The following is a 21,276-nucleotide window of genomic DNA, read 5'->3' as shown; positions in this document are numbered from 1 at the left end:
TTGCCGTACGTCTGGCCCTTGAGGAGCTCGGGCGCAATGTACGCAGCAGTCCCGCAAAAGGTCGTCGCGCCCTGGAGCCCCGACACGCCTTGCTTGGAGAGACCAAAGTCAGTGATCCGCACGTGGCCTTCGTGGTCCATGAGCACGTTCTCAAGCTTGGCGTCGCGGTAGATGATGTTAACGTGGTGCAGATGCGCGATCGCGGCGGCCACCTCGGCACCGTAAAAACGCGCCCAGTCCTCTGGGAACTTGCGCCGGCGACGGAGATGGAGCGCGAGAGACCCGCCGCTGAGGTAGTCCATGACCAGGTACAGTTTGGACTCGGACTGGAACGCGTAGTAGAGCTTGACGACGAACGGGTGCGAAATTTCCGTGAGGATCTTGCGCTCGGCCATCGTCGTGTTGACGAGGCCGCTCGAGAGCACGTGCTGCTTCTTGAGGACCTTCATCGCATACGACTCGTCCTTGTGCGGGTCCGTCACCTTCTTGGCGAGGAAGACCTTGCCAAAGCCGCCTTGGCCCACGACCTTGACCAACTCAAAGTCGCGCATCGAAATCAAATTATGTGGCTGCGTCTTGGACTTGGGTGCCGCCGCCGTCTGCTTGGGCAAGTAGTACGTGGGCGCCGCCTACTCGCGACATTTGTTTCGTATCAAACTATCGAGTCGTCGTACCGGCGCTTGCCGCGCGACTTGCATTTCCTTTTCGGGCGACGGCTCTTCATCCATATTGTCGCTGTTGCCCGTGTCGGCTTCGCCGAGCACAAACACATTCGAGTTGCGCATCTCGGGCTTCTTTTCATTCAGCGTCTTGCGGCGGGCGCGGAGGACGCTGCGGACCTGCTTGACGATCGCTGTCATGCCCGGGCGCGGCGGGTTGGCCAAGAGGTACGCAAACACTGGATCTTCGGCGTGCTGGAGCACGTGCAGGTCGTCGCACGCGCCGATCGAGAGACAGACGCAGCCGACGCGCTCTTGCGACTCGACGATTTGGCCGCCGAGCGCTTGGTCTTTCGACGCTTCCCACTGGATCGTGCGGCGACCGAGGACCTCGAGGACCGCCGCGCTCGTGCTTTCACGGTTGACAATGTGCTTGGAATCGACAAACGCCATGCGGTGGAGACGCGTCCGGCAGCGCTCAAAGTGCTCGAGCAGAGCCACAGCGAGCGACCCTCCCCGCTGATACGCGACGACCGAGATCTCGGCCGACGTCGGCTGCAGGAATTTCTCCCACACGAAAAACACGTGCTCTTTCGGGGTCGCGGACGACGGAATCGGCACAATGCGCTCACGACCGCCCTCTTCAAACACCTTGGCGCTGTTCGAGAACGGATTGCAGACGACGACGCTGTAGCCTTCCGAGACCGCCCGCTGGAGATACGACAGCATCGCAAACGGGTGGTCTTCGTCGAGCGCAGCGTTCATGTTGTCGTTCTGGTGCCACACCCCGAGCGGCCCCGAGTCGGAGAGGAACACGAGAATCTTCTTGGACGTGGCGTAGGCCATCGACGCGTAGAGGCGGCAGCGGACAGGCGACTCGGCCGACGGAACAAAGAGCGGCGTGCAGTGCAGCTCGCGCTCCATGAGCGTGTGCAAGTCGAGCTTGGGCGTCGGCTTGGTTTCTTCATCGAGGCCGACAACGCCGTCGAGTACGAGCGCATCGCTATGGCGCGAGCTTGGCGACGCGACGGCGGCAGTCTCGTCGTGGTCGTCGTTGGGCGGCAGCGTATCAAACTGCCGCGCCGACCCGCGAAGGTGGAACTGAGACAGCCCTTCGCCCGGTTTGTCTCCTGTCGACGCGTCATCGTCGTCGTGCTCCTTCTTTTCCTCTTCTTCGTCGCTTTCGGCTTCGTGGAGAAGCTGAGCCACCGTCTTGCGCGCCGACGGCCCCAGCGGCTGCGGCCCGTCGATCGGGATCGGCTGCGAGATGCGACGGGCCGGCGCCTGGTCCGAGCCAAACGAGTTGAAACTCGTGTCCGTGGTCGTCGTCGGGCCCGGGACGTTGATGGCGCGCGGCGCCTGCTTGCGCTGCTTGGACGCAAACGAGTCGGTCGCGGTCCGAAATTTCGAAAAGTCTTCCTTCGACTCTTCTTCGTCCTCACTGTCGCTGTTGCTTCTCTTGGCCGCGGACGGCTTGGGCGGCGTCGGCGGGCGCATCACAAACGCTGGCGGCTTCTCGGCTGGCTTTTCCGGAGTCGGCGGCTTCTCGGGCGTCGCAAGCACGAGCGGTGCAGGCTTCTCCGGCGACAGCGGCGGCGGCGGTGCGTCGGTCGTTGTCTCGACGGACGGGGTGCTTCCGATGCGCGGTGCGAACGCATTCTCGCCTTCGCCGCCAATCTGAACGCTGGGATTTTGCATGACGGCGAGCAGCAAGGTGCGCGCGCCTTCCGAGAGCGCGTCGAGGTCGTCCATCGCGTTGTTCTCGTCGTCGTCTGCCTCGTCCGCGACGGCCACGGGCGGCGGCGCCATCTTGGAGCGTTCGTTGCTCGTACCGCGAAGGTTAAAGCCGCACGCGCCGCAAAAGCGCGTGCCCGTGAGCACATACTCGCAGCGCGGACACTTCTTCTCTGGTTCGTCGGGCGTCTCGAGCGTCGGCGCGTCGAGGCCGACAGCCTTCTTGAGCGCCGTCATCCACTTGGCCTGGTCGCGCTCGTTGTCAGCAAAGACGTAGTACGGCACGTTCTCGAGCGTCACAAACATAAAGCCGCACACTTCACCGTCCCACGGCGCCACGTCCTTGACACTCACTTCGCTGAGCGCCTTCCCGAGACGCGTGTTGGCGGCCTCAAAGTCCGCAAAGTACGAGAGGACGGTGCCCCGGAGCACAAAGTATCGCTTCTTCCAGCTCTTGCGCTTGTGGCCTTGCTTGGTGAGCCAGCCGGCGCAAGCGACAGGCGCGGGCTTGGGCGCCTCGTTGAAGATGCGGCCGAGCGCCTCGATCCACTTTTGCAGGTCGGCCACGTTCTCGGCGCAGACAAACATGGTGCTGTTGGTCGCGGTCTTGAAGAAGAGACCGGTGCTCTCGCCGTCCCAGCGGCCGCCGCTCTTGACTTCGATCTCGGCCAACGCCGACGCGCCGGTGCGGTACGCCGTCTCGTCGCTGTAGTACTTGACGACGCTGCCGCACATGACAAAGTAGCGCAAGCGGTAGCTAGGCACGAGGTGTCCGCGCTTGGTGAGGTACCTACAACTGCATGAGGAGGGACGATGGTAGCAGGCGCGTTTACCCTTCGCAGTCGACCGGGTCGGGCACAATGTAGAAGTCGTCGAGGGCTTTGAGCCAGCGCGCTCGCTCCGTGTTGGAGCTCGCGTACACGTAATACGAGATTTGCTTGGTCGTTTGGAACATAAAGCCATTGGTTTCGCCGCTCCATGGACTCACTTTGGACACGTGGACCTCGCCGAGCTTCTTCCCCATGCCCTCGTCGTTGTAGTAGCTCAATCGGCCTTGCGACCGCAGCGCGAAAAAGCGCGTCTTCCAGTTTGTGATGACGTGACCGCGCTTGGTCAAGTACCCGCTGTGCAAGATCGCGTTTGCTGGGCTATCGGACGGTGCCATCGACTGCGACAGCATCGTCGACCCTTGCGAGCCCGTTGATGCTGGCGACTGCTCGGGCATCGACGAGTCGCTCAAGCCCGAGCCCGTCTTGTTGCTCATGAACGGCGGTTGCCCACCCATGAACGAGGATTGCGTACTCGAGCCCGTGCTCGATGGCGGGCGGTCCTTGGAGCCAAAGAACGCAAAGCTGCGCCGCGAGCCTGGCTTGGAGAGGCTCGGCGCTGACATGGGCGCGCCAGCGACAGGGCCTGCATGCGTCGGGATGTCGTTCGGGCCCATGCTCATGCTCGCATGACCGCTGGCGCCCCGCTGGAGGAACTTGAGGGACGCAGCCCGCTGGTAGCCCGATGGCTCGGTCTCTCGCCGGGGCATGGAACCGACGGAGGACCGCCGGAAGTCGTCGAGGGACGTCGGCGACGTGACGCTCGGTGGCGGGCTTTCGTCCATGGGGCCACCGTCTTCTTCTTCTACTTTGGGTCCGGGCTGGATTTGGTATTATAATAGTTTCACCACTTTTGGCTCGGGGATATTGAATTATTACTCACGCCTTCACTTGATATTTGTATGGAACCCCCAGAAGTGACGCCTAGGCACTTTTTAAAATTATGCGTATTCGCCACCGCGCTGGTATCTTTGCCGACGGCCCCACGAAACCGGACGCGAGCTCGCAACGAGGGAAACCCCCCACCCCGTTGGAGGGGACCCTCCACAGGAGTTCTCGCCCAGCCGCTACACCCCACGGCTCCACCCGCCAGGACACCGCTTCCTGCCGCTCGTCTACCTTGGTGTCGTCGCACCTCCTTGGCCGAGCATGAGCTAGCGCAGCTCGCTGGCGGTGGTCCACGCTGCGTGCAGCTGCATAACGTCACGATGGTCTGGCCATTCGACTTGCGCATAGTGTGGACTTGCAGCTTGCTGCAGCCAGCCCTCGCCGATAGCATCAACATTGAGCGGCCATGCGATCGCCGATGGCGCGAGGCCATGGCGCCATGCGAAGCTGCCGGCACGGCCGTCCTTGAGCGGGCGAGGAGCGGTGGCCGAGGAGGAGGATGCGACCAGGTGGTGTGTCACGACGGTCTGAACATTGGCAATATAATTCGAGCGATGGAACAAGCATACAAAGACCAAGTAGAAATAAAAAAAATCACCTTGATTATGGTGGCCTGGTAGGCTTATTGACAGTAGACAGGATGAGCGTCGTGACGCTCAAGCCGTTCCCGACGGCAACGTTCACGGCGCAGTGCTTCGCGGACGCGGCCAAGATCTCGCCCGGCTGCTTCGCCAAGGCCGGCGCCGACCCGAGCGAGTGGGTCGACGCGTGCACGAACCTCACGATGGCCGTCGTGCTCGCCAACGCCGAGAAGCGCGCGTCCCAGGACGAGCCGTGCTACGCAGCGCCGCCCAAGCTGCCGTTCGCGTATCTCGACTCGGTCACGCACTACGCCAAGACCATGTACGTCAACCTGCCTCGATGCGATCACGAAGACGACGATCCTGTGGCCATGTAGCGACATGTCGGGCCATGGCATCGCGCGGCTGGGCAACATGCAGCGTCGCTTTGACGTCGCCCTCATCGTCGAAGACTTGTACATATGCGATATGCCTCTGCTGCGCCTGACGCGTGCTTAGGTCGCTGGCCAAGAATGCGCTCACCAACGTCTCGAATGCGACGCCCTTTGCCGACTCGCTCAAGACGCTGTAATGCAGCGCATGATGGATGCGAGGCTCAGTGCAGTCTAGGTCGCTCGCGCAAAACGAGATTGCGTCCTTGACGCAGCTCGTGGCTACGAACCTCAAGACACTGTACTACGACCGAAGCCGCCAGGTCGTGACAGCGTGCGTAGGAATCTAAGTGCGAACGCGCTACCGACACTACCGCCCAACGCCTCGAGCCTCTTCCCTCCGCGGCTCGAAGTGCTCGATCTCTCGTACAATACGAAGCTCAGGACGCTCAACTACGTGTTGTTTCCGTCGACGCTCACTACCTTGTACATTGTTTTCACTTTACGTGGCAAATCGACAATGTCTCTAGGTACCTTGACGGCAACACGATCGAGAGCTTGCATTTGTGCAACTTTGGCGATCTCAAAACACTGTATTGGCAAATCCACTGCATGCGCCACTCACCTACCCAATTAGGTCGCTTGTGGACGCCAAGATTGCCCAGTTTACGATTTCGATTGCCCAGTACAACACCCTCTTCCAGTCGGTCTCGGTCAAGACGAGCTCCAAGACAGAGATTTCGACCAGCGACTGCTCGACAGGGTCGCGTCAAAAGCTGCCAAGCGGCCTCACCGTGTGCGTCGACGGTCTCTCGGGTACATATGCTCTCTCGTCCTTGGCTTCTTAGCTTGCGTAGAGGGCTTGAGTGACACGGCGTATGCACTCATCGGCGTCGCCGTCGCCGTGTTCGTTGCGGGCGTGAGCCTCTTCGTGTACCGCCGGTACCGCCAATCGCGCAAGAAGGGGCCCGCGTTCTCGTTCTCTGCGCTCGCGAATCAAACCAACCGCGACATGGCGTCCGCGCGGCCCCTGCCAATGGCACATCCCATGCTCGACAAGAACGGCGACCAGCAGATCGGCCTCGGCGGACGGCCGCGCGAGCTCACGGCGCTTGCGACCGGCGCCGACAAGGGCTCGGACATTCGGTTCGATCCGCAATTTCAGCGGTTCCGGATCGACCACAAGGAGATTGTTATGCACAGGACGATCGCATCCGGTGGCTTTGGCGTCGTGTACCTCGCGACGTACCACTCAATGGACGTGGCCGTCAAGCGCATGCTGCCGTCGGCCGTCGAAGGCAACAGCGACGGCGTCCGCGACTTTATGGACGAAATTCGGCTCTGCGCGCAGCTCGACCACCCCCACATTGTGCGCTTCATCGGGTCCGTCTCGTGTTTGCAAGATATCATTTGAATCGTTTGTGTAGCGTCTCGTGGAGTACGCTCAAGGACCTGAGTGCGGTGCTCGAGTTCATGCCCAACGGCGACCTCGCGACGCTCGTCCGCGCCAAGGACGACGATTCGCAGCGGTCGTCGGCCGCGCTCAAGCTTGTGTGGCCAGCACAAACGTCCGTCAAGACGTACTCGAAAGTCCAAGTGCTCAGCGATGTGATTGCGGGCTTGAGCTATCTCCACGACCTCCACGTGATCCACCGCGATCTCAAGGCCAAGAACGTCCTCCTCGGCGCGCAGTTCGAAGCCAAGCTCAGCGACTTTGGCACGAGTCGCCAAGTCGTCATGGACGCCACCATGACGGCCGAGGTACTTGCCGCGTCGACGCGTATGCTTGACATCTGTGGTGCTTTAGATTGGTACGATTGCGTGGATCGCCCCCGAGATTCTCAAGGGCGACCGGTACAGCGAGAGCGCCGACATGTACTCGTTTGGCGTCCTCGTCTCCGAAGTCGACACGGGCGAGAGTCCGTACGGCAACGCGGTCTCGACCAACGGCACGGCGCTGCCCAAGCCCGTGATCGCCATGATGGTCATCGAAGGCGAGCTCCGACCGAGCTTCACCGACGAGTGCCCGCCCGAAGTGCTCTCGATCGCGCAGCGCTGCCTCGACAACGACCCGCTCCAACGACCAAGTGCCGTGGACGTCGGCCGCCTTCTCACCATGATGCTGCGGTCGCAGACGTACGCCATGTAATGGACGCACTGCTCCTCGATATATATGTATCTAAAGTGTTGTGCGACACGAGCGGTCTGTGTTCCTCCTTCAAGCGTAGCCTTGCGAGCACCTACGTTGGAGAGGACCGCTCGACAATCGAAGTCGTGGTTGCGGCTCGACCTCACGCCTGGTTCGTCCCGACCGATGCTGCAACACGTGCGTATGCGTGCGTGCGACGACAGTAGCACCCTCTAGTGCCCTTGCCGGCGGCGATCAGCTTGCCCTTTGGTCCCATCACGTGCTGCTGATGGCGCTTTGAAGATGCCCGTAAGCGTTCAAGATTCGTTGGCTGCGAGGCTACTGCCGCCTGGCTTGGTCCTTGTGGCGACCAGCGCTGCTGCAGGCTGCAGTACCTCTAGAGCTACCCAGCGCGCTTTGCTTCGGTCGCTTGCACCTGCCTCGTGGCCTCCTATGCTCACAGCGCAGCCCTGCCTCGCCCCAGGTTGCGCCGCCGGTGCGACACGCCACGACCAGACAGGCGGGTACGTTGGGATGATATTTTGCAGGTGCTCGCCGGGTATAGTGAAACCTAGATACAAGGCGCACCTGCGAATTTAAATATCCAGTGCAGGAATGCTGGTCGTTGGCGACGATGGCCATCGGCAGATCCCAAGTTGGCAGACGAGTGCCATGCGTCTACTTGGCCTCGTCGCACTGCTCGTCGCCGTCGTCCAAGCGACGACCGGCCCGTATATGAACGTGACGCACCCGCTGCAGTCGCCTCGTAGCCACTTGCACCCGTCGATTGCCGCCTCGCCCTTCCCGACCGGCGCCTTCTGGACCAACTTTGTGCTCGGGAACGAAGCCGTCGCGTCGCTCCCGTACTCGGTCAAGATCATTGACCAGCAGCTGCAGATTAGCTACCCGTTCCGCGTCGTGACGGCCGGTAACATCATCGAAGGCTTCACGGCCGAGCTCATCGTCGACGTTGGCGCGTCGCCGCTGCTCGTGGTCCGCCACGATGCGCTCAGCGTCACGCTGTCGTTCCAAGACGGCGGCATCCTTCTGCACCTCGTGCGTGGCTCGCCGTACATTACGCTCGAGTACAAGGGCGCAACGCCCGTGCTCTCGTCAGCGCTCGAGATGCTGTCGCTCAAGGAGGACGCGGCCCATCACTGCTCGGAGCTGCTGCTCGGCAACTGGCACAAGTGGCTCCTCTTTGCATCCTCGCCCATTCAATGGGCGCGGTCGGACAAGGCGTTCAAGGGCCCGTCGTCGTACAGCGGTGTCCTGCGCTTTGGCCTCGAGCTCTACAGCGGCATGCGCCCGCTCTTCGCGCAGCACGCGCCCACGTACCCGACCGGCGCCGCCATCTCGCATCAAGTCGACGCGACGAACGCGTCCGTCATGCACTGGCGCTTTGACTGGACGACCGCGAGCTTCCCGGGAAGTGCGTCGCCGCCGCTGCTCATGACGTGCCTGCTGCATCATATGGACACGTTCACGGCCAACATGACACTGCTCGACGAGGTAACCATGATACGATGCTTGAGAGAACTCTCAACACCGCTGCTAGGTCACCTACATGGCGATCCGCGGCCCGATGACGGGCGTCGTCGGCAACTCGTGGACGTTCGCCGATACGATTGCCGACCCGGTGTGGGACTACCCGAGCAAAGGTCCGGTCACCTCCTGTCGTATTGCTCTGAATACCATGGTCGTGTAGGTATCATGGCGTCGCCGGGGTCGTCAACATACGACTCTGCCGTGGCAGCCATCAAGGCAGCGCTCGCAGCCGACATTGCACTGTACCCGACGTTCACGCCGGACGCCTACAACTTTGGCAAGCAGATCGCCCGTGAAGCCCGCTTGGTGCTCATCGCCGAGCGCTTCAACGACACGACGACGCTCGCGACCGGCCTGTCGAAAATGAAGCGCGAGCTCGCCAAGTGGTGGGACGCGGCGTCGGTCAACTACTTTTGCTACGACACGACGTACGGCGGCCTCGTCACAAAAGCTGGGCTAGCCGACCGGGACGCCGAGTTTGGCTCGGGCTACTACAACGACCACCACGTACATGCATCTCTTATAGCCTTCTGTCTTAGTGTCTTATCCTTGCCTAGTTTCATTACGGCTACTTTGCGTACGCAGCCGCGGTGCTCCGGCGCCTCGACCCTACGTGGGTCGCAGCCCACGCGGACGCCATCGCCATGATTGTCGGCGACATTGCAGCCGACGACACGTCGTCGTTGTTTCCGGCGGCCCGGCACAAGGACTGGTTCACAGGCCATTCGTACGCAAGCGGCCTCTTTAGCATGTCGAACGGCAAGTCCCAAGAGAGCAGCTCGGAGGCTGTCAACGCCTACTACGGCGTCGCGCTCTACGCCTCGCTCGATACGGACACGCGTTTCTACAGCTATGCCAAGCTGCTCCTGGCCATGGACGTGCGCTCGACGCAGCGCTACTGGCACATGTCGGAACGTCAGACGCCCGCGATCTACGAACCGGTGTTTGCGGCCAACCGCATGGTCGGTGTCGTGAGTGAAATGTCGGTCGTCTACTCGACCTGGTTTGGCAACCTTGCGTCCGAGATCCACGGCATCAACCTCATGCCCATCACACCGATGACATCGCACCTCGTCCGGTATCTTCCTCGTCTCGCAGGTAGACGCTACATATGCATGCTTAGACCCGAGTATGCGTGGCAGCAGCAAGAGGTGCTGCGTGCGAGCGCCGACAAGGGCCCCGACTTTTGGCCGACGTTGTCGCTGCTGGATGAAGCGCTCGTGAACGCCTCAAGCGTCTGGGCGATACTACTCGCGCGTGGAAACGCCAAGTACGACTCGGGCAACTCGGCCGCGAACGCGCTCCTCTATGTCGCTTCGCAGCCGCCCTTCTCGCCCAACACGACGGCGGTGCCGCCGCCACCGCAGTGCTTTGGCTCTGCGGCGTGTGCGATCGCGGGTGCCTTTGGCACGCCGCTTGCGTGCTGCGAGACGCTGCCCGGGTGCTGTCCGAGTGACAATGTGTGCTGCACCCACGACGTGACGCCGACGGACGACACGGCGTGCCATGGCGAGCCCGTGTGTGGCGCGCTGGGTCTTGGCTGCTGCGACTCGCCCGACGGCTGTTGCGACCCGTCCGGCGTTGTCCTCGGCTGCTGCAAGCCCAAGACCAAGGCCGTTGCGTCGTCGTCATCGTCGGCGGCAGCAGGCAAGGACACGTGTGTGGGGCAGCCGGCGTGCGGTGCGCTCAACTTGGGGTGCTGTGGATCGCCGGAAGGCTGCTGTGTCCCGACGGTCACGGGCCAAGTGCTCGACTGCTGCGCGCCAGTGACGCCAGTGCCAAGCAATGCGACCAAGACGGCGGCGGATGATCGTCAAACGTGCCACCAGCAGCCCCAGTGCTTGCTGGCCAAGCTCGACTGCTGCGCGACGGACGCTGGGTGCTGCCAACCGGATGGTATCTCTGGTGCAGTCCTCGACTGCTGCGTTCCGCTGACGTCGGCGCCGCCCGTTCAGTCGGCCACGTGCTTCAACGAGCCAAAGTGCTTGGCGGCGGGCGTCGACTGCTGTGGGACGCCCGAAGGCTGCTGCAGCGCAAGCCCGCTCCTAGACTGCTGCAAAGACTTTGGCAAAAGCGCCGCAACGGAGATTAGCGTCGGCGACGGCCCCAACTCGTGCGCAGCCAACCCGCGGTGCCTCACGGCCGGACCCAAGGGCACGCCGCTGTGGTGCTGCACCGACCCGACGGGTCCGGGCTGCTGCCCCGGTGCCGAGTGCTGCGAGCACATGGGCACGTCGGTCGAGAAGATACTCGCGATCGTCGTCGGCGTCCTCATATGTCTCTGCATCCTGTACTGCGTCACGCAGTTGTACCGGCGCCGGCACTACGAACCGATCGAGCGCGATGCGCGCGCCTGGTACTGCGCGGTCTTCATGCTCGTCCTCGCCTCCTTTTTCGTCTACCTCATGGTCGCCGACATGCATTTTGTCGCCCCCCAAGACGACTAAGTCAACACGAAGCATCTGAACACAAGTTGTCATTGTAACAGCTTTTCTAGCCAAAAGCTCCGACTCAAAGCTGGCGCGCTCGGGCAAGTGAACCAGCCACTGCTCACTGCGAGGATCCGTGGTGCGAGCGGTGTCGTAGCGGTCGGTATTGTCTGGGATGAGCCCGGCAGTGAGCGCATCGGTTGCTGCCGCTCTTGGGTTCAGGCTGCTACGATATAGGTCCACGGCCAAACAGTGTATCTCGTTGAGGTGGAAAAGATGGCACATTTGATCATTCGACTAGACTTGTACTAACTAGACTCTCGTCGTCGTTCGTTGAAATGCAAGGATGCGGTAGCCGCCCCAGCCGCAAAGCATGCGGTGGACGTCGTCAAAGTCGATCCAGGCGGTGGGTCGCTGGCCCTTTCGCGCCGTGAGCACCTGCCGCACGTGGCCGCTTGTCTCGTCGACCCACTCGCGCAGCGCAAAGAGGAGGGCATAGTGGTTGGTCAAGTGGAAGAGAAGCACTAGTCTCTAATTGTGTCTTCGACGAATCGTGCAGCTGTGGGTACCTGTGTTGTCGTCGGTGAACGCCGCCCAGAGCGCGCGCCAAAGCACCTCAAGACGCCCGGTGTTGTTGTCGCTTGCGCTCGCAACACACTCGACCTGGACGCCTCGAAGCGACTTGCCCATGAAATGGCGTCCTTTCAGCGTCGCCAGCCGGCTCGCGGAGGCTGGTGGTGACGTGCTGAAGATGTAGTTGGCAGCTTCCAGGAGCGTGTGGTTGCCACAGATCGCGGTGCTCGGCTTGTCGTCGCGCTCGAGCTTGGCGAGGCCGTCGAGGCGATGGAAATAGGTATCGAGCGCCGGCCGCCATCGGTCGCTTCCCAGTGAGAGCTCGGTCGCAACGGCGTCGTCGTCGCCAGCGTCGTCTGGCGTCGCAGCAGCATCCTCGACTGCAACGACTGCGCTTGTAAGGGCCCGGAATACACTGGTTTCGTCCGACGCAAGGTGCGCCACGCACGCTGCAACGTGTCGTCGACGACTTTTCTTGGAGACTTTGGCGTCTCCGACTCCCTAGCCCATGACAACGCTCAAGGTCGACTTATTTTTGCGATTGGGAGGAAGTACGCCGAGCCGGAGACCCTCGGCCGCCAACGACTGCTCCACGGCCGCTTCGAGCGACGCGAGGCTGTGCGCCAGCAGCGTCTCGAGCTGCGCGCGTTGCCGGTTGATCTTGTCGCGGAAGAGATGGCAGTAGACATCGAGGACATGGCGCGTGGAGAAGGCTGCCGGGTGGTCGCGACCGTATTCGTGCAACGTGTTCAAAGCGCCCGCTACGCAATGCCACTCAACGGGTGACTCGTCACAGGAGTACCTAATGACGCGGCTGCGCACGACGGCGACGGCTGCTTGACCCAGCCGCGCAGCGCTAGCTTCGAGTACGCGACCGCAAATCGATGGTAGCTTTGCCACGCGACAGGAAACAGGAGCGCCGTGATCTCGTCGGGACTCAGGTCCTCGGCGCCCGCCGTGTCTTGCTCGAGCTCGTCAATGCCTCGCCGCTCCATGCAACTTCGACACCAATGGCGATCGTATCCGAAACGTCTTTCGGCTACATCAAGTGATGAAGCGGACCAGCAACGTAGCACCAAAGCCACAAGCTTTGGCCTTGGTACCGGTAGTACAGTCGACTCGACGCACACCAGCCAAGGCAAGCAAGCCGAGACCGACGTGCCTCTCCAAAGGGCCACCTCGTGGCGACGACATCGGCAAAGCCATTGTATCAACACCATCAAGTTTGCAACATCCGAGTTCTTATCCCGTCTAGAGAATCGACTAGGCGTACATGAGCGGCGTGCGCTCCGAGTCGGCGCCGAGCTTGGCCTCCTTGGCGAGCTTCTGGAGTTCTTCGCGGTTGATCCAGTCAACGCCCTTGTTGAGCATGACCTGGTAACTCGACATGAGGTGCGAGAGGCCGTTGTTGCGCAGCTTGGCGATGAACGCCATCTCGACAATGTTCGGGTCGAGCACAAACACGCCGGACGCGCGCGACGAGAGCAAGATGACGGTGCCCACGTGCTTGTAGCGCAAATTGCGCGAGCAATAGGCGTGCAAGACGCGCTTGGGGTTGCCGACGACCGCGTCGCCGTCGTTGACGATGCGATACGCATTGGGCACGAGCTTGTTATACACCTTGGCAAACGCGTGGTTGCCGACGCGGGGTGAGCCAAAGTTGTACATGACGACGTCCAAGTTGGTCGTGTACGCAACATCAAACGACGCAAGCGTCGCGAGCGCACCGCCGAGCGAGTGGCCCGTAAAGTAGAGCTGGACGTCGCGGCCCATCTCTTTCAGCGTCTCGCTCACCGCGCGCTGGAGGTCGGCGCGCACCGTGTTGTACGCGGTCCAGAAGCCTGTGTGCACGCGGATCTTTTCGAGCTCGGGCTGGTTGTGCGCAGCAAAGTCGGTCGCGACGAGGTTGTACTTGACGTCGGTCACTGCGTTCTTGGCGCTCGCCGTACCGCGGAAGACGACCACGATGCGCTGGTGGCCGCGGAGCACGTAGCCGTACGTGTCGGTGCCGGCGTCGTAGAGCTCGGTCACCAAGCTCAGCTCGTCTTGCGCAAACACGTCGAGGTCCAACGGCTCGTAGACGGCCGTCGCCATGTTGTACATGCGGACGCCAGTCTCGATGCAGAACGCATGCGGCGCCTTCCACGCGTTCACATCGCTCCCGCCGTACGACTGCCCGACAAAGGTCTTGGACTGCGCGGCCACCGCTTGCTTGAGGTGCGCAAGTTCGAAATCGCGCATCGCGCCGTTGGTCAAGTGCGGCAACGACGAGCGTTCACGGCCATAGTACACCGCCTTGGCCGGGTTGACGTACGTGGGCGGCAGGAAGACGAGGAGGATGACCCACGTGCACGTGCGCAGCATGATCTGCATCGAGAGGTCCGTCATGAGTGCATACCGCGAGATGAACGTCGAGACGCGGGGCACCGGGTCCGCGACGATCGCCACCGCGATAAAGATGTAGGTGACGGCCATGCCAATGTAGTAGAGGAGGCGCGCCGTGAGCTGCTCCGGCCGCGTCCGGATGTAGCTCTGGTTGCGCAGCTGGTTGCGGACGTTGACCATGACACCGCGAAAGACGGCGGCCGCGAGCATCGCGAGTAAAAAGTCGACGATCGACGAAATGTACACGGGCGCCAAGTAGAACGAGACAATGTACGTGATGAGGCCGAAGAGCCCGACCGACACTTTGACGCAGACGAAGCGGAACGTGAAGACGCGCTTGCGCTGCATGTCGATCGCAAAGAGGAGCCCGAGGAGCCAGAGCCCGGTCGCCGACGACGTCCAGACGTGCGAGAAGAGGTAGATGGTTTGGTTCGTCGCGTGGATGTTGAACCAGTTGGAGAGGTAGAAGATCGGGACCGAGCTGAGGATATTGGTGAAGAGGATGAAGATGACGACCTTGCGCTCGGGGATGTTGTGCGAATCCTTGGGCTGCTTGGCCGCTCGGTTGAGGTAGAACCAGAGGCCGAAGAACGCAAAGTCGAGGACCCAAACGACAAAGTCGACAGCGTCCGTGATCTTCTCGACGTACGAGTGGTGCGCGACAAGCGACAAGGTCGGGATCGGCTGCAACGCTGTCGACTGCGGCCGGCCCGGCGCCGAGATCGTGAACGTCGCGTTGAGCTCGAACGAGTGGTTCTTATTCTCTAGCGCAAACGGCTTGGAGATGTCTTGGTACCATGGAAAGTACACGAGCGGGAGGAGACCGTCGATCGTCGACGACTGCGACGGCACGAGCGCGCAGACGCCGTTGACACAGGTGCAGCCGAGCGACTTGGCGCCGTCAAACGACTGCAAAATGGCATTCTCATCGACGCTGAACGCCATGTCGTAGGCCACGTGGAGCGTGCTGAGGCCGTTGGGCGCGAGCAAGTTGGCCGACGACGCGCAAAAGTCGCCTTCAAGCGATACGAACCGAATCGCGGTCGGCAGGTTCGTGTTGACGGCCGTGTGCAGGTCGTACGACGAGCTGTTGACGGAAACGACGGCCGTCGGGTGCAGCACGACGTTGGTCTGCGCCATCTCGAAGGGCACCCAGAGCAGGAGGAGGCAAAACGCGAACGCAGCAATGAGCGAGTAGAACACATACTGGATCCAACCTGTATGACCATGTGAGAATCGAAGCGACGACGAGGAGGATACCTTTGGACATGGTCTCCATGAAGATCTTGGCGGTCGTGTCGAGACCGTACGCGGTGTCGGGGACGCTCTTGCCAAACTTCTTGAGGCTGATGTAGAGCTCGCTGTTGGGGATGATGCCATCGGCGGGCGCGACGTCGTCCTGCAGCGAGAGCTGCGTCTCGCCGTGCGCCACGTTGTGGATGTTGTGCTTGTTGGCGCGCTGCTGCTTGGTGACCTTGCCGTCCTCGTACGCGTGCTTGAGGAGCGTCACGCCCGGCACGATGAGGTTGATGAGGAGCACTGCAATCATAAACGCCCAGCCCGAGTCTATGCATGGCATATCGTATGAGCGCTCCTCGACGTAGGTACATATCAGAACGGAGTCGTACTCGAGAGGACGCACTGGCCAATGCCGTCGCCGAGCGTCGCGTCGCATTGGAAGAGCACGGGAAAGCACTGGCAGTTGTTGATCGCGCAGCCGGGCTGGCGGCGGAACATGCCAAAGGCGCCGCCGCCCGTGCACGTGTTCATCGAGTCGTCGGTCGCATCGATCGCTGCCACCGAGGCGACGAGCGCCAGCGCCGCTAGCAGGACCAAGTGCTTGGCCATCGTCGGCGAATTGGCAAATGACTGCTATGCGGAAGTGCATCCGCTGAATTCCTTGGTCGCGGTGATTGGCCCGCGCCGTTGATAGATGCAAGCGCAAGTGATATTTCCCGGACTACTCCCTCGTAACCGTATTATAAACCTTGTTTTGAAGGAATATCTTGTTGGAATTCTCCTAAACGAGTACCATCGAACGGCCTAGCACAATCATGCTGGCATCTCGGCAGCTGTGGCGCAGCCAGCCGCAGAGCAAGGCAACGGCGGTGCAGAATGGCGTCAAGAGGCTACTCGATCACAGCGCCGTGGCCAGGCCTTGCATGGGCGTGCGACATCGCGATGAGCGACGCGCTGAACCGAAAGGGCCGGAGCATGCGCCAGTGCGTGTCTCACACGAGCCGCCGCAGCCGTCGGCGCTCGTTATGCACGAGGCTGCATGGAGGATACTGCTGCACGAAGCAGCCCCTGGGAATTATTGCCCCTGGGATGGCGACTGCCGCCGCAAAGATATGCAAGTTCAACAACTGGATGTGGCAATTGCTCCAAAGAGTCGTGAGATCCGGAACGTGCTGCTCGCAGCGTGGAATCGAAATGCGTTCCTTTCGCCTGTCGGTTGAGCTCGCGTTTGTAGGGAGTACCTCGTTGCCGGATTGTCAGCGCAACTGCGCAGGTACGATCGCTATCGACAAACGGTGCTCGTGGCGCTCGTCCAAAGTTAGCTCGGCAGCGCTTGCTATCGATGCTGCAACGATGAGCATTCGTCAAGTACCTTCTGCGTCGTAGGAAGGGGAGCACCGTCAGACGAACGACTACTGTCCAGTCCCAGGCAGGGTTGTGTGCAGCGCTCTGTCGGATCAGCCTCCACGTTTCAGCGCAAGAGTGGCCCTCGTGCTTGGCGTCACGCGAGCAATGGTCGCACTCTCTCTGCATTGGGAAGACTGGCCGAATGACGAGCCAAAGCTTTCCGTTGCAAACCGTATTCAGTCGAGAAAGAGCAACCAGTCTCTGCGCTTGTACGTCTGTATCAACATCCTTCAGAGTGGGCACAAGGATGACGTCGTCCCTGCAAGCGCCACCGACCATCCGGCTCACGTCGGTGCAAATACACGTGCCTCGTCACGCCAACTCGGTGATCCAAATCGACACATTGCATTGTATCAAGTCGATGGATTGATACGGTTGTCGAGTGGCAACTTTGCCGTGACCGACAAGGTGAGCGTATTGCGGCCAAGTGCAGCAGCTGCAACGCAAGGTCAACGCGCCGCGCCTGGCCGTTGCGCCGCTCAACCCGTGGCGCGACGTACCTATGTGCCACTAGCTATATGTACAGCATCAACATCTATGAGCAGGTCTACTCGGTGCATCCTAGCTGCAGGTAGGTGTCGCTGGCAAGAGTGAATAAGAGAAAAAGATCTTTCCACGGGCATTTTGCTTGGGTTCGAGGACCCTTGCGCCATGCGCCAGACATTATACGCGGGTGCATATGGTCCAAATAGATGCAATGTCTTTTGAACCACACCCGCGTAGAATCGGAAAGTCGTGGCACCACCGGGGATCGAACCCAGCACCAACTGGGTTTTACACCAGCGCCTTAACAACTAGACTACTAGATGCCACTAGAATCCTAACGTTCGCAGTGCCTACTGTTGATTTTCTTTGCCGGTGGCCGTACAAAGGCACCTCCACCCTTTACGCGCTGGCCTGGCTCGAGAGAAACCCTAACCCTCGTAGGAACCACCAACCCATGCATGCGTCGACGACACACAAGACAATATGGACGGTGCATCCTTCTTGGTCGGGCTCCGGTCGAGGACAGTACGGTACCGCTACAGCGGCGTGATTGGTCGGCTCTTCTCAGTCGTTGGCTGGGTTTAGCACACACCAGCTCTCAAGGGATGTGGTCAAGACAGAAGAGCTCGACGAATGCTTCCGGGACTTGCACCTGATCACAACGCGGCAATTCTCGACAAATCTGACACCGAGACGTCTGTCTAGTGGAAGGAGTGCGGACGACGCAACCAACGACTAGATCACCTGGTGTCTTTTCCCAACCAAACGACAGTGGGTAAAACGTTGATGGGCATGGCGTCGACGAGCTACAGCACATTGCCGACGCGTGCTTTCTCGAACAGAGGAAACAAAGGCCGCTACGTGCAGGTGGGCCCGCAAAAAGGCACCCGAGAGCGCACGTGGAGCGTCAAACTCGGACTTTTGCGGAGGTACGCTGGGACCTGCGTGTACGATACTAGTTTCGTTGGACGAGTAGAGCTCACCGTACGAACCATGGTCGTCAAAGATGCCAACGATGTTCAGCGCGTCGTCGATACCAAAGTAGGAATCGTACATTGTGGTTGCCGTAGTTGCGCAAATCGTTGCTGCGACTGTGCGTGGATCAAGAAGCTTCCAGGTACCTTGCACTCGCTAGTTATCATGCATGAGCCTCTTTCGCGGTGGCGTCGTACCCGATCGTTGGGCTATTGCTCCGTCATTTGGCTCCTTGATGCGGCTTGTGCTTCATGTTGTGGATAGAACAGCTCGAATCCGAAATCCGCGACGTTATTTTAGACGATGGGCTTCGAATACCTCGAGAACGGTATGTCCAGTAACTTGAAGCTATCCAAACTCGTTATTCTGGCAACAGAAGTTTGGTGATGACGACCATTTGCGCGCGGCCATGAAGCTGGTGCGAGGAGTCTTGACGACCGACGACCTCCTCCGGCGCTTGAAGGTGACCAAGGACCAGCTGCCGGCGCTTCGTGCGGCCAACCCGTATGCCACCTTTAGCCACTTGACCAAGTTTGCACTGCTCACGGACAACGAGTTTGCGCGGTTCGTGTCGGGCTCTGCATCGGCGTCGGTCGTCCCGCCATTGCCTGCTGCACCGGCATCGACCCACCGCTCAAATCGCAGTGCAGCTGTTGGCGGCGCCATGGACGCCTACTCGGTCGACTGGACTACGAGGTCGATTTGCGTGCCGCCCGTCAAGTTCAAAGGCAACTGCGGTAGCAACTGGGCGATCGTGGCGGCGGCGGCCGTCTCGTCCACGCACTGCCTCACGACGGGCGACGCCATCAACCTCTCGGCGCAACAGGTCTTGAGCTGCTCGTACCCGAGCGGCACGGACGGCTGCAAAGGCGCTGGCTTTGCGCAGCATGCGATGCGGTGGCTCGTGTCGCAACCGAGCGCCTTGTGCAGCGAGTCGGCGATCCCGTACACGTCGGGCGTGACGGGGTCGGCTGCGTTTTGCAGCGACAACGCCAAGTGCGCCGGGACGATTTCGCTCCAGGCCGGTCCCATCGTGACCATGCGCGGCGAAGACGCGCTCGCGAAACAGCTCGAGTTGCAGCCCGTCGTTGCGTACGTCACGACGCTCAACAGCGTGTGGAAGTCGTACGGGGGCGGTATCGTCACGTGGTGTCCGCCGACGCAGTACGTCGACCAAGCCATGCTCGTCGTCGGCTACGGCATCCATGACGCTGGCTACAACCTCAATACCCTCCCTTTCTTCAAGCTGCGCAATGCGTGGGGCACCAACTGGGGCGAGCGCGGCGACATTCGGCTCGGGCGCAGCGATAGCAACGACGAAGGCACGTGCAAGCTCGCCATGTACCTCGCCTACTCGATGCTTCCGCCAGTGGGTGCCAGTAAGGCGACGCTCCCCGACCAACCGTAGTCATCGACCCGGCATATGCGTGCGCCAACTGCCTCGACCGACGTCGCAGCCACGGGAGCGTGCCACGTAGGACGTTGTAGTTTAGTCGTCCAGTGTTGGAGACCAAGTGAAGTGTTGAGACTATTGATGACCTAGGTTCGTCGAATGTTTTAGCAAGGCAGCGACAACAGGTTGGAGCTTCGTGGGACGCAAGGGGTCATCGAGTATTTAGAGGTGGAGAGAGCTCGTGTGAAAATATAGAAAAATGAAAGAAAATGAACAAAGGACTTCTCATAACACCAGCGTCCGCTCACACCGTCTTGGAATAGCAACGGTGGACGTTCATCAAGAGCCAGCAACTCAAAACTCAATTCGAGCTTCTGGCCGACATCCCGAGTCAACGGACGTGGTCACATACGATCATCAAAGTCATTTGTGATGTCAACTTTGAAAACAAAGTAGAACAGAGCCAATACTAAAGAATTTGATCCTGTATAAGTACGGTCTTAATTTCCAAATTGACCGTAAATTCTACCATTGCTGCGTTTGCAAAAGTCGGTGTTCCTCATGTACTTGCAAGCGGAACACGCCTGACACCGAGTCCAGTGGCTTGATTTCTGCATGGCGCGTAGAAATCCGCATAATACCACGTGTTTCCGCATAATTTTGAATGAGTTCGTACGAGCTGGCGTATATTTACGGTAAAACCGCTCGTGATAGCGTGAATTTGTCGTGTAACACCATATACCCCTTTTACATCACACGATATCAAGAAATGTATATAGTGTGTGTACTGCATTGGCAAATTCAACCTGAACCAGGCCAAACGAAGGATTTTCGGACCGAAACGTACGCTTCAATTAGGCTTTTGCAGGTGGCACCATCACAGACTGGACAGGCCGAGCGACCAACGCCAACGACGGGCTCTTGCAAGAGCGCAGCACGATGCTCTCTATCGTCATCCCATAGTCCGTGAGCATTCCTCAGGCGTCGACGCACCAACGCTTGGCAAAAGGCCATGCGACAGCAGCCCTCCTCACGCAGCAACCTCCACATCGAGCGTATCCTTCCTCGACCAAGGTACTTCATCGTTCTTGATGTTGAAGCATTGATGGGCCGCGCCAGATTGTTTTCCGGCGCGTGACGCACCACCGGTCAGCAGCTTTGTACTTCAACCGCAGAAGATCACGTTTCGCCGGGCGGCGTGCAATGTACTTTGACTGGGTGCTTCTCTCGATGGCCGCCATCGGCGCCCTCTTTCTCTCGAGCGCAACGACCATCGGTGCGCTCCACATCTCGGCCGACGAGCGCCATAAGCTCTCGCATGACTTGACGCTCTGGCAACAAAAGTTTGGCCACGACGACCACGTGCGCGCGGCCATGAAGCTGGTGCGAGGAACCTTGACGACCGACGATCTCCTCCGGCGCTTGAAGGCGGCCAAGGACCGGCTTCCCGCTCTGCAGGCGGCCAACCCACACGCCACCTTTAGCCACTTGACCAAGTTTGCGCTGCTCACGGACAACGAGTTTGCTCAGTTCGTGTCGTCGTCGTCATCGCCGGTGTCACCATCGATACCTCTCCCGCCGGCCGCCGCTTTGAATCGCAGCGCTGTCAGCGGCATCGTCGTTAGCACCGTCGACTGGACCAAGCAGTCGGTG

At 60.4% G+C, this 21,276-nt stretch overlaps 7 protein-coding genes and 1 pseudogene across 8 annotated transcripts in view; 4 read left to right on the top strand and 4 right to left on the bottom strand.

The window, feature by feature from the left end:
- SDRG_12762 (AGC protein kinase) overlaps positions 1–4,041 on the bottom strand; it is a gene marked incomplete at its 3' end in the record, with an annotated part of 4,580 nt that extends 539 nt beyond the window's left edge. The window contains exons 1-3 of the mRNA XM_008618843.1: positions 3,227–4,041; positions 675–3,183; positions 10–629 (exon numbers count right to left, since the gene is read on the bottom strand). Of these exons, the coding sequence (XP_008617065.1) occupies positions 10–629; positions 675–3,183; positions 3,227–4,005 (3,908 nt within the window). The 5' untranslated portion in view covers positions 4,006–4,041. The remainder of the gene's footprint in view (positions 1–9; positions 630–674; positions 3,184–3,226) is intronic.
- A 139-nt stretch (positions 4,042–4,180) lies between these two features.
- Positions 4,181–7,260, top strand: SDRG_12761 (TKL protein kinase). The gene is made up of 10 exons (XM_008618842.1): positions 4,181–5,011; positions 5,067–5,144; positions 5,188–5,256; positions 5,299–5,361; positions 5,403–5,546; positions 5,591–5,653; positions 5,698–5,876; positions 5,918–6,443; positions 6,488–6,821; positions 6,868–7,260. The coding sequence occupies exons 1-10, from the start codon at positions 4,608–4,610 to the stop codon at positions 7,207–7,209; spliced, it is 2,202 nt and encodes a 733-aa protein (XP_008617064.1). The 5' UTR covers positions 4,181–4,607; the 3' UTR covers positions 7,210–7,260.
- Positions 7,261–7,833: 573 nt separating this feature from the next.
- Positions 7,834–11,183, top strand: SDRG_12760 (hypothetical protein; the record flags this gene model as incomplete). The annotated part of the gene is made up of 5 exons (XM_008618841.1): positions 7,834–8,700; positions 8,747–8,864; positions 8,945–9,243; positions 9,294–9,814; positions 9,860–11,183. Exons 1-5 carry the CDS (start codon positions 7,861–7,863, stop codon positions 11,181–11,183), a joined length of 3,102 nt encoding a protein of 1,033 aa, XP_008617063.1. The 5' UTR covers positions 7,834–7,860.
- Positions 11,184–11,477: 294 nt separating this feature from the next.
- On the bottom strand, positions 11,478–12,733 carry SDRG_12759 (hypothetical protein; the record flags this gene model as incomplete). The annotated part of the gene is made up of 4 exons (XM_008618840.1): positions 11,478–11,689; positions 11,735–12,239; positions 12,294–12,499; positions 12,541–12,733. The coding sequence occupies 4 exons, from the start codon at positions 12,731–12,733 to the stop codon at positions 11,478–11,480; spliced, it is 1,116 nt and encodes a 371-aa protein (XP_008617062.1).
- A 120-nt stretch (positions 12,734–12,853) lies between these two features.
- On the bottom strand, positions 12,854–16,500 carry SDRG_12758 (hypothetical protein). Its single transcript, XM_008618839.1, has 3 exons — positions 15,752–16,500; positions 15,384–15,689; positions 12,854–15,340 (listed from the first exon to the last, which is right to left on the bottom strand). The coding sequence occupies exons 1-3, from the start codon at positions 15,969–15,971 to the stop codon at positions 13,002–13,004; spliced, it is 2,865 nt and encodes a 954-aa protein (XP_008617061.1). The 5' UTR covers positions 15,972–16,500; the 3' UTR covers positions 12,854–13,001.
- A 1,005-nt stretch (positions 16,501–17,505) lies between these two features.
- On the bottom strand, positions 17,506–17,580 carry SDRG_12757 (annotated as a pseudogene). Its single transcript has one exon. The product of its transcript is annotated as a tRNA-OTHER (tRNA).
- Positions 17,581–18,531: 951 nt separating this feature from the next.
- Positions 18,532–19,822, top strand: SDRG_12756 (hypothetical protein). The gene has a single exon (XM_008618838.1). The coding sequence runs from the start codon at positions 18,640–18,642 to the stop codon at positions 19,636–19,638; it is 999 nt and encodes a 332-aa protein (XP_008617060.1). The 5' UTR covers positions 18,532–18,639; the 3' UTR covers positions 19,639–19,822.
- A 1,004-nt stretch (positions 19,823–20,826) lies between these two features.
- On the top strand, positions 20,827–21,248 carry SDRG_12755 (hypothetical protein; the record flags this gene model as incomplete). The annotated part of the gene is made up of 2 exons (XM_008618837.1): positions 20,827–21,177; positions 21,225–21,248. The coding sequence occupies 2 exons, from the start codon at positions 20,827–20,829 to the stop codon at positions 21,246–21,248; spliced, it is 375 nt and encodes a 124-aa protein (XP_008617059.1).
- Positions 21,249–21,276: the final 28 nt, after the last annotated feature.

This window comes from Saprolegnia diclina (genome assembly GCF_000281045.1).
Source record: "Saprolegnia diclina VS20 unplaced genomic scaffold supercont1.52, whole genome shotgun sequence".
Taxonomy (NCBI): domain Eukaryota; phylum Oomycota; class Saprolegniomycetes; order Saprolegniales; family Saprolegniaceae; genus Saprolegnia; species Saprolegnia diclina.
This window is presented reverse-complemented; position numbering and strand designations above follow the sequence as displayed.